Raw genomic sequence first — 12,039 nt, forward strand, 5'->3', positions numbered from 1 at the left:
AAATTGTATAAAAGAAATAATAACAAGTTGCATTACTTTTTATAGCCGGTACTCGTGGATTACAATGAGTATACTATATATTGTAAGATTATGTGTTTTATGAAGAGAATTGTTTTCAATAATAGATATTTTCTGTTCCTCTAAATTTGACACTTCGCAATTAATGAATTTCATTTCAGCTTCTTAAATTCTTTACTTCTAGTACCTAAAAGTATGCAGCATATTTATGCACACCAAGTGCAGGGCATTTCCCTTCACTTACTTCATTTTATATCGCTCTTAAAAGTAAATGTAAATAGTAAGAAATGTCTGTGCCATTATATTTTTCTTTTGAGCTCTCAGATATTTGATTAATTAGGCATTCGTGTGCTTCCTACTTTTCTACAGAAAAAGCATAACTAATCGCTTATGCCTTGGCAGTTGTCAAATGCGATTTGCATTTGCAATCTCTCACAGTCACTGCCGTATCCCAAAAAGAAATAAAAATAAAAACTGCACTCATTGCCAGAGCAGATGATGCTGGGCTATAAAAAGCAGGCAACCCTCACCTCACCTTGACATGGTTGTAGGTTTTAGGTGTATAGTAGGTGTATTTTTTTCTGTGGGTGAGGTGGGGCGGAGCCCCGAGATGGCCGCCGAGCATGCAATATATTAATCCGAGTGCTCAGGTGCAATTTAATTGCTGCCAAGATTTGCTTTTTTTTTACGCGCCAAGTGGTGCGACGGGCGAAAAAGTGAATTAGAAAAGTAAACACAAGCACACAAAGTTGCGGTGTGGGGGGAAATAGAGGGGAATTATGTACTGGAAGAAATTGGGTGTATTTGTTAGATATATAATCTTTAAGAAACTAAAAAATATACATTCTTAAAAACCGCCAAAAGAAATGTATTGAATTTAAATATTTAAATGATAATTTCTTAGTAAATAGAGTTCCCAAAATTCGACTTACTAAAGTATGTTATGTTTCTCATAGTTTTTTTTTCCTTTTCTTAATTTAATAAGTCTAATATGCTTTCACATAAACGTAATTTTAATAGCTTTTCTCGAGTGTAAAAAATCCTCCTTGTGGCGACATAATGCAACATTAAGCGGAAAATTGTGTTGGGGGAAACGAGTTAGCATTACTTTCCATTAAGCCCACTCTCACCTTGGTTCTTATTTTCACCTCCTCTTTCTCTCTTTATCTTTTCTCTTGCAGAAACCATTGCGGCCTCTAGTGACTTATCCACAGCACCTGCCACTGCCAAAACTCAGGAGAAGAAGCTAGCGAAGCCGCTGCCAACTCAGGATAAGCAGCAGACCAACTCGGAGGACTCCAGCTCACAGAGGAGCAGTGTCCCGGTGAAGTATCGTGGCCAGCATCCGCATTTCCATCACCATACCACACCCGCCTACTATACGGATCTTCAGCTGAGAATCCACACACCAAATGTGTCGGATGCGGGAGCTTTAAACGAGAACTACCGCAGTGTCTACAGTACACCCAGCACTCAGTTGGTGGAACAGCGATCCTTTCCCAAAACCTCCACGGCAACGAGTGTGGCACCAGCTTCGTTTTTTCGTGGCGACTCTGCGTCCAGCGAGGGGCGCGCAGGCGGAAGTCGCAGCAGGAGGTCGCAGCCAAGGACCGGGAGCGAGGGTCGCTTCTTCAGATACTCTCAGGGATCTGTGAGCCCTACCAAAGGTGAAGTTAGCCACGACGGCAACGAGCCAGTCACGAACCACAACTCCCCCATCACATCCAGCACGGTCATAAGTAGTTGTAATCCCGTAGAGCAGGCTAGTCCCGTAGTATCCGCCTCCGTAACCGTATCTGCATCCGCATCCGGTCGCAATAGCCGGCACAAGCAGCGTTTCCACAGCCGATCCCGGCGAGCGGTGCGCGTGCGCAGTGAGTCGCGTCCCATTAGCGCCTTATACGACATAATATGCAAGGAGAAGAACCTGGACGTGGGTCACACCAGCAGCAGCAGCAGCAGCAGCAACGAGGAGCAGGAACGGGAGAAGGAGAAGGAGCAACCGAAAGAGGATCAATCCCAGCAGGACTCCCCTAAGACCCCAACCGACAAGCTGGCGACCTTTTGGCCATTGCACCATCACTACCTCAATCCCTCGATGAGCAGCAGTGGCAACTCCAAGGAGCCAAAGCAGCAACATCTGGCCAAGGATCTTCAGCTCCCAGGAGGCTCTGCCTCCGGGGCAAGGGGAGCTCCCTCCAGCAGCGACGATGAGGAGGATGGCCTTCATCCCCTGCACTCCAGTCACAAGGTCACCAACCTGAGTGTCAAGGCCAACTCACTGCCACCTGCCACCGAAGATGATTCTATAGCGTCGGGCTCCCAGCTTAAGGGTAACTCTAGCCGGCTAAGTCTACGCCTGGCCAAGAGTCTGGAGCGAGCAGTGCCCGTTTCAGAGGATGCTCCTTCCTACGAGGCCCGTGCCTACGATGCCCCTACCTACGATGCCGGGAAGCCCATCAACACGGATAGGTTATTCGTGGAACCGCCCAAGCTACCCCTGAGGCGCACCCTCCACGACAATGATGAAGAGTACGACAACACTTTGCAGTTCAATCAGAATGATGTTGTGGACACTTTGGATCGCTGGGGCCAGGAACTTGGCACTAGTGCGGGCCAGGAACTGGTCAATGGTGTGTCGGCCAATGGCCACCAGTCAGATCCCGAAGCAGATTCACCACACGCTCATCCATCTTCATTGCAACTAGTAGAACCCAAGCCACATCACCACCATCAGGCCACCAATGCGCGCAGGTAAGCTGTGAGAGACCACACCCTATCCCCTGCATGGTATCCAAGAATCCTTGTAAAACTTCACTCTTCACCAGCGTCACCCTCCCCGAAATAGTCTGTATTGAATCTGTTGCCTGCGCAATTAAGCGCATAATTAGTTCTGTTTTCTCGTCGTCGTTAGGTTAGGGAATTGGTTGTCATGATTACGAGTCAGGTTGGGAGGAGGTGTGGGTGTAGCCAGCATGATGTTGCTTCAACCTGGCTAATTAGGCCAGCACAGTGAGGATTAATGGTAGAAAAATATAAATAATATTGAGTAAATACAAATTTTGAGAAGATGATAATATATATTTAAGAGTAGAGGATTTTATTCCCATTTCCCTCCTCTATTTATTTGTATTTCTTTGCTATTTTGTTGAGCTCCACTGTGCTTGTGCTGGCTTTGATTGGAATTACTTCGGGGTCATCAAGCTGATTACCATAGTAAAAGGAGAGATGAGCAGGGAGGTGGAGCAGGTGCGTGAAAGCGTTTTGTTCCAGGAATACTGCGGCTGATTAACCCGGCATAAGTATAATGCGATTTTAGTAATAGGTATTATTCTATGGACCGTGTTAAAGCTGCTCTCTCTCTCCCCCACTATAACCATATTTCCAATGCAACTAAGCTGTGTAAGCCTGGGCCGCGGACACATAATCCTTGGAGTCACAATCAAAACAAATTGGCAGCATTGTGGCACCACCTCTTTCTTGTAGCTCCTCAATATGCTGCTATCTTCGCTTATATTGTCCGATGTCGTGTTATACAATGGTCCCCGACTTGGCGGCTCTCTTTAAGCCGGGCCCCCAAACAAATCGGAGATTTGGGTAGATTCACAGAGCCAGAGACAGGGCAGGTGGGGGCTTGTTAACAAACAAAATCCATGTATTGTTCGCTTCATATTTTTTTTCTCTTTGCCTTTGGGGTGTTACGTGGTCCATTGTTTGGGGGTTTGGGATCGGATTTTGGGATCGGTATCGCGGCGACATCTTCGGCAATATCGCATCAGTGCGTGGAGAGTGCAATTCGCAGCGGCGGCAGCCGGTCTCGGGTCTCCCAAGACTCTCCAGTTCCATCAATTATAATGTGATATATCACAAAGCGAATGGCACATTGTCGCTGATGACCCCATCCGAACCTCCAACCTGGGCACGACCAACCAACCAAGCCGATCGACCCCCCCATACCCGAAAAGAAATGCCGCGTAGAAAGCACCTGTTTTACAGGCAAACCCGAAACCGAAACTGAAACTGAGACCAAGACCAGCGACAAGTTTTTCCAATAGGCTTTCGCTACAAAAATGCCTCATAAAAGCCGCATCAGCAGCAGCAGCAGCACCTCCACCAAACAGCATAAAAGAAATGAAGAGTGGTAAAAGCGACAAGATTTTCTAAAATGTCTCGAAAATGCATTCAATGTAGAATCTTCGGTGAAGACGAAAAAAAAACAAAAATTTGAATGCCCGGCAATTAAGTGTGGAATTTATCTGGTTTTTATTTTATGTTTTCGATGGTGTCAACACCGTCATCCGATCACCTGCTGTGTCCACCGCTTGGGTATCCATATATTTAATGGCCAGTTTTGAGCCTGGCCCAGATCGTCAATAGTCTCTAGTCCTGGTTTTCGCTTTCCTCTCGCAGCTGCTTGCTGAGCTTCGGCCTCCCAAAAAAAAAACACAGGAAAAACAAAGAAAAACATTCACAAACTGGTTAAACACGAGACTCGCTCACCTCATCATCACTTTTCCTTTTTTTTTCGTTCGGTTTTTCCAACGAGTTGGAAAGTTCTCGGCAATCGCAGATTCCTCCTTCAGTAGCCAGCAGATGATACGTCATATGCGTCTCTAGCAATTTATACAATTTATGGAAATTTCCATTTGACGGGCGGACAAAGTCAAGCGAGAGCAGCAAGCAAGAATCTAAAACTGAAAAGCAAAACAAGCTGATGATCATCTAAATAATAATCAAGATTGAGATTAAAGGCAGTTGGAAGAGTGTGAAGGCCTGGGGAATACCCTTGAAATTGAATTCCCAGAAATCTTAACCCTAAGGTCAACCGAAAAGAAGCTGCTTGTAAAGAAATTCAGAAATAATAATTGAATTCAACCTCTGTTTGTAATTCCAATGAAATGAGGAGTCTTCAGCTCGATTTAATTATTTGTTTGTCTGTCAAATGTGTCTGATCTTAGCATACAATTTAAAGACAATCTACTTTAAAAATTAGTTTAGCTTTCAAAGCAGCCAGACAGTATCTCGTATTATTATAGATTATAATTATCCCAGACTCCAGACTCACTTCTTTTCTAAGGATTAATCCCTCAATAAATAACTTTCAATCTCCAGACATATTATTTTCTTCTTGGGCTAATCCCTTAACCTACTTCCTGAAATCATAGCCTCACTCCTTCGGGATAATTCCCACTGTTTTGGTTGGAAATGATCATGCCTTGCCTCTCCACACAGACGAGTGTACTGAAAAACATTGTATCTTTGTGTGCCATCGTCTCGTGCCATCATAAAGTACACAAAGCAAAAAGTGACATTGATGCGTCGCGACATTTAAATGTGCAGCAGCCTGTCTACCTGACAGACCAATGGAGACAAAACAAAAAACAACTGACTGACGGACAGACTGGCGGAAAAACAGATGGGCAAACGGTGGGACAGACTCATGGACGAACTGTGGCATGTCTGATGAATAAACTGGTGAACTGATGAATAAACTGAACTGATCGTCGAGGAAACGGATAAAATTATAGCTTAGCTAAAGGATAAAATAATACATCTCGCCAAAAACGGATAAATTTGTAGCTTACATCTGGATAAACTGGCGGACAAATCTGACGGACAAACTAACGGACAAACTACAGGGCAAACTATAACATAAACTGTAGGATAAATATAAGGATAACATAAAAGAGGGATAAACTTATGGACCAGCTAACGAAAAATACAAACCGCTTTTCAGGGTCAAACTTGCGGACAAATGGACGGACACAATACCAAGAAAATTTGACGGATAAGCTAACCGACAAACGGAAATATTGAATCAATTATCAGGATGGAAAACATGAAACTAATATAATACTACTAGCTAAAAGACAAACTTAGAAAAAGACAAACAAACTAGTTGACAAACATATTGGCGGACAAACTTACGGACAAACTGACGGACAAGCAACTGACAGACAAACAAACTGACTGACTAAGGGATGCCCCACTAGAGGACAAACTGGCACATAACCTGACCCACTAACAAACCCTCTAACAAACCGACTAATAAACTAACTAACAAACCTTACAACAAAAGCGACAAATAGACAGAGCCAAGTCTGAGACCGCAGTCTTTCGCTTCATTGACTATCCACAAGCAAGCTGCAAAATTCTTCACTCGCTCGCTAAACAGACACAAAATGCATTGTCAGCCGAAGAGAGATGAGATGAGGAAGTGTCTGCGCTAAATGGATATCGCTTACGGGGCGTACTCTGAGATACTTTTGCAGCTGGGAGCTACCTGCGCTGCGCCGCCGCCTGTTGCGCATGCGTGCAAATGGTAATGCTCGGCAACGGCTCGGCAGTAATAGCAATCTATATAACAATAACAAACTTGTTACGCTTTGTTCTTTGACGGTCGAAGAGATAAAGCCTGTGTTTGTATCTTGTATCTGTATCTCTGACGGCATACACCGCTACCTGGCGCAAATGTGCAAATTTTTCGGGCACTCTCTGCGCTCCGTTTTCGAGTGATTTCTGCTTTGAGTGAGTTGAGTGAGTTTTGTGGCCATGTATCTGCAAGATACCAAGCGGCAAAAACCCAAAAAAAAAATCCAAAACAAAACAGAAAAATAACAACAAAACAAAAAGCAAACCGAAAACCGCTCTCGTCGAGTCGAATCCGTGGGTTTCCACTGTGTTTGCTGGGCCAAACCTCGGCAGTTGCCGAGCGTGTTTGCTGCCGTCTAGCCGTGCCGCCTCTAGCGGATGTATCTCTTTTCGTAATTCTCTGTTCCGTGTATCTTTCCATCTGCCGGATCGTATATCTCGTTTTGGCTGTGTTCTTTTTGGCATGTGTGTGTTGTTTTGTTGCCGTGAAAATTAAATTAAATGCTTATGACTTAAAAAGAAATAAAACTATAAGTAATCGAATGTCGCCTTCGCAGATTTATAACGCGCACCACACGCTCCGCCAGTCGCCAGAGTTCCGCCGGACACTCGCCGCCGCCGTTTGTCGCCGGACACAGTGACTCCTCCTGCAGCTCACCCTCGCCCACTAGGAGACGGAATAATAAGCAACCACAACCAGGTGCTGCCGCAGTTGATACCCCATCCTCGGCGAATGGTAATAGTTCCGCCTATGAGACGGCAGCCACCACTGTGATGACCCACGGCCCGGCCACGCCACCACCATCCTCGCATCATCATCATCACCAGCATCACTACCAGCTTAATCCTTGCGCTGCAGTTCTTAAAACTCCGTCGATAGAGTCTCAGCCAGGAGCGATTGTCACATCCTGCCTCGATTCATCGAACGCCATCTCAGGTGAGTTTTGATTTGGTTTGGTTTTTGTGTTGTGTTTTGTTGCAAGTTCCAGTGATTTGTCTTTGATTGTCTTTGTCTGACTTGTGTTTGTGATGTCCTAGTTGCTGCTTTCAGATCCTGTGCTTCTTTAGCTAAAATGTTTATAAATTATGGGTCCTGTTTTTAAGATATTGTTTACTTACCTACCCTTTTTCATAATTTGTCAGGAAGTCAGGAAAATCCATTGCATATCTTCGACAACATATCAATTACTCTTATTCTTTATTTATCATATATGTATTTATTTATCATATTTCTTTTTAAATCCTTCGTAATCCCTTCTGCCTTAGCTCTGGCTGATCATTTACAGAAAGCTTTCGATTATCTTATATAAATTTCAAAATAAATGTAAATACGTAATTGTGTTCTTCCTTTATCAAAGAAATATCCCAGTTGATTGCTTTTCGATCCCTGTTATAATTATTTCCTCTAGGGGTTGTTATGTCCCAAGAGTTTTAAAATTTCTATACAAAGAAGTCTTTGGATATTACCTTTCTTTTTTACCCACCTGAGTTGATCATTTTAAGATCACCCTTTATTTGAGAACTTGATCCCTTAGATCAATTGCAAACAACCCTTATAGACAGTAAAGGATCCCCTTTTCTGAAGAGTTACCCACTCAAGTTGCTCATTTAATGAGTTTGTTTATGAATCTGACATTTATACCTTTCAAAAAAAATCTACCTTGATTCATGATCATTACTTTAAGGCTCCATTTCCTCTAAACCCTTTAAGGACCCCTTTATTCCAATCTCTCATCCTTAAATCTCCCCAAAGAAATCCACCAATTATCTCAAACCCTTCACTGCCATTTCTCTTGATCGTTTTTTGATCTCACACTTTAATTTACCTTCTCCCTCCCGCTTCCTTTATTTCGTTTTTTCTGCTTAACAAATTCATTAATTCTTGGGGGCAAACTTTCCCAACCAAAGTTGAGGTAATTAGCCCGCCCCATGCCGACTCAGCCCTGAACCGCGGCCTGTCAACGTTTTCTGCAAATTAGCCAAAATAAAAAATAAAGAGAAATAGAAATAAAACCAACTCCATTATCGGAAGAGGCGAGACAACACCGGGTTTCTTCGCTGCCTTTTTTTTTCTGCACACTTAAAAGCAATTTAAACTAAATTAGATTTTTGTCGGCTTGCCAATCAAGCGAAAAGCGTTTTCTAGACAAATGTTAATTTAGACCGAGAGACCTTCGGCCGCAAAAACATTTAAATCAAATTGCAATTGAGCAACTCGATTCAAGTCGAATCAATTCGAATGTTTTCAAATGTTTTGACTGCTGTCAGAAAACATCTAACAGGTCCGAATTATATAAAGCGATTTGCGCAATTTATTTATTCGCATTATGAGTTTATCGAGCGGAGGTTTCCCAAGCGATAGGTTTCTGCGAAAAAACTAAAAAACCAAAAACCTGCGTATAAATGAATAAAATTGTTTGTCATTAAATGTAAAATCGAACCCAATGAACGAGAGTCGGGTCTTCACGCAACTTAGGCAAATGAAAGATGCCATAAAATTGCTAATAGGTCCCCCGTCTTCGAAGACGAGGCTGTGCCCATTTCTCTGTATTTTTTATATATATTTATCAATGAATGGATCGGAAATCGGGTTTATTATCAAATGTGGACATGGGTTTCATAAATTTCTGACAGACGACACGACCCCTCTTTCTTTCTGTTTCTTTAACGGTTTTCCGGCTCTCGAGAAAGTCTCCTACCGATCTTTGATCTGCCTATCACTTGGTTATGGGAACGCTCCGTTTAATCGTTAAGATTTACTGCAGATTTGTGTGCGCGGCCACACACAGAACCGGGAGGGTTCCGAAAAATAATAATAAACACAGTTTTTGATGATCGGCTCTACCGCCTTGCCATATCGATTTCCCTTCCAATTGTTTCGCCGTTGTTTTGTTTTCACAAAGCTTCTCGCATATGGATTTCAATATTTACCAATTTGGCAATTTTTTCCCTGCTTTTAATTTGATTTCTGTGCCCCTCTGGATGGGCCAATGATCGTCAGGAAAGTGTTGGGAGCGTTCACTGATCTTTGACAGACAGGCAGAAAAGGCAATGAACGGGCGGAGATTCCCGGAGATGATTTGCTCAAAAAATGTGTTTTATTTTTCTATTTTTTTGCGCCCATTTCTTGTGCTTCGTCTTCTGTGTGGATTATGAAATCGTTTTTTGGCTTTACATAAGCCACCAGCCTTTCCAGAGGGCACACAGAGGAAGGTTAAGAGGTGTGGATTACAGTAACGTGGCTTTTGTTTGTTTTAAAAGAATTTTAGAAAAATTTTATGGAGAGATTTGGTTTTTGTAGATTTTTTTTTATAAAAGAACTTTAGAGAAATGCTAGAAATTCTATGGAGAGAGTTGCATGTGTCAGAAGGTCGATATCTTTATCTTAATAAAATCCCATAAAGGTTCATTTAATTTTTAATATTAATAATGAAATACATTAAGGGTTATGTGGACTTAGGCCTTTTTTTTAATTATTAAATTTCAATTTTTTTTATATTTATTTCTGATATAACCTTAGATAATTGAATACTTTTCACCATGTTTATTTTATGCTTAATATTTCCCAAATTTCTTTAAAAATCCATTAGCCAACAAGCCCCAATTGATTTATACAGCTCTCCTCTAGTAGCAGTTATTAAGTGCCCATTATCCATGTTTATTTTTGGAGAATTCCCACCACATATTTACCTCTTTAGAGAGTCATAAATTCTGGTTTATATTTACGAGCGAAATCTAATCGATCGGCGATAATCTAATCGCTGCCTTTTTGTCAGTTTAATGTTTTCGAATAGCTCTATTAATGATGACAAGTTAGGAGTTAATACATCATCATTAAAATGGGGGCCAACCTAATGACCTGAGAGATCGGCTCGAAAAAAACTTTCCTCGTTCATCTTAATGCTTTTCTTTTGTCACAGCAAAAGCACTTTCGCAACAATCAACGTTTCGTTGTCACCAACCAATCAATCTTTGCCAGAGTTTAGATATGAGATTTGAGATCTTGAGTCTTAAGTTTTGAGTCTTTTTCTTCCCCTTGTGATTATTATGCAATCGAAACCTTTCACGAAAAACAAACAGCAAACCACAACACAAGCCGCAATCATATGCTTTAATGTCTTTACTATATCAACAAAACAAAATCAAACAAAAAACTCCACGCATTACAAAAAAATAACAGCCAGCAGCAGCCAAAGAGGAGGAAAAGCTGGCAAATGCAGTATTAGTTGCACCAACAGCCAACACAACAACAATAACTGCAACACGAGGCAACGCCACAGCAACATTAACAGCAACATAAGCAGCAGCAGCAGCAACAACAATACTAACCAACAAAAACAACAAAGCCAGGCCACGCCCATGCCGCCTTTAGCCACTGCTACAACATCGATTGCATCTTCACCAGCCAAACGCCGCAAGAATCCCGTGTCGCCACTGCGTCTGGGTTCGGTCTCTGTCGCCGCCTCTGCCTCTATATCCGCCTCCTCCTCATCCACCATTGCTCCTCCGCTTGCAATTGCCAGTCCGCTGCTTAGCGGCGGCAGTGGCGGCGGTGGCAGCTGCTCCTCATCGGCCACCTCGCCCCAAACCTCGCCAGCGGTGCGCACCACCAAGGCGAGTCGTCTGCGCGCCGCCGCGCTGGGTGAGTTTCGAGTTCAGACTCTTTCTCTCTATCTGCTATCTCTATTTTTGGAGGTCACCAGGTCCAACTCCCACCTCCTTTCTACCTCTGAAAACCCTAACCAAAGTAGTTTTGTTTTGCGTGTATTTATGTTTTAATCTAAATAAAACACACAGAGAAAAAATATTAAAAAAAAAAAGAAAATAAACTTTTTCTCTGTGTGTTTTTTTCCCACCCGCATTTCCATCATCCTCTCAATATTGTGTGTGCCTTCTCCCTGTAAAAAAAAAACCCGCAGATAAAAAGAAGGAAGAGGAGCAGCAGCGCCAACGTTATAGTTCACCCGTATCGCTCCGCATCGGAGGTGGACCCTTGGCCCAACGTCGCCTCAGCAGCTCAGAGCTGTCACCCAAATCGCCGGGTCAAGTCATCATTAGTGGCTTCAATTCAGAGCCAGTCACTGCGGCAGCAGGTTCGTCCAACCGAGGCCAGTCAAGATCTGCCTCGCAGCCGGCGGACACACCGCCCACACAGCGTCGCCAGCCCCTAGTGGCCGTCAGTTCGGGCCTCTCGATGAAACAATCCCTCAGCGAATTGCACTTTACGGGCGGAGCTGTGAGTCCGCCCAAGGCCTCGGCAGAGTGCACGCTTCGTATGCGACCACGTAGCTCCACAATGAGCACGGACCAGGGAACAGAGAATGGAACACGTGACCATTTGGCCAATCTGCAGCTAAGTCCTGTGCAGAAGCACAAGAGAACGGTAAGGAAATGGGTTTTTTAAGGGAAGGAAATCAGAAAAAACGAAACTTCTTAAAGAAGTTAAGGAGGAAACTTCTTAAACTTGATTTCTTTTCTTTAAACATTTATAAATATTAACAAGTAATTATAATAATTAATCTAACTCCACAGCCCGAAGTATCGCCACGTCGTTTGGGTGATCGCGACAAGTCGGCCAAGCGGAAATCGAATCTAAACCGTTCGTTGACCGAGGAAGCCACCAAGGATGGCGGTAAGTTGGCCCACAAT

At 43.1% G+C, this 12,039-nt stretch overlaps 1 protein-coding gene across 6 annotated transcripts in view; it reads left to right on the forward strand.

Annotated features, from left to right (window-relative positions):
* Svil (Supervillin) overlaps window positions 1–12,039 on the forward strand; it is a 127,041-nt gene that overhangs the window by 57,835 nt on the left and 57,167 nt on the right. For 5 of the 6 annotated variants that reach the window (XM_017167315.3, XM_017167317.3, XM_017167326.3 and 2 more), the window contains 5 exons: window positions 1,200–2,772; window positions 6,948–7,327; window positions 10,571–11,032; window positions 11,310–11,773; window positions 11,923–12,022. In XM_017167315.3, coding sequence (XP_017022804.1) covers window positions 1,200–2,772; window positions 6,948–7,327; window positions 10,571–11,032; window positions 11,310–11,773; window positions 11,923–12,022 — 2,979 coding nt within the window. The remainder of the gene's footprint in view (window positions 1–1,199; window positions 2,773–6,947; window positions 7,328–10,570; window positions 11,033–11,309; window positions 11,774–11,922; window positions 12,023–12,039) is intronic. The other variant, XM_017167316.3, reaches the window with a different exon arrangement.

This window comes from Drosophila kikkawai, chromosome 3L (assembly GCF_030179895.1).
Source record: "Drosophila kikkawai strain 14028-0561.14 chromosome 3L, DkikHiC1v2, whole genome shotgun sequence".
NCBI classification, from domain to species: Eukaryota; Metazoa; Arthropoda; class Insecta; order Diptera; family Drosophilidae; genus Drosophila; species Drosophila kikkawai.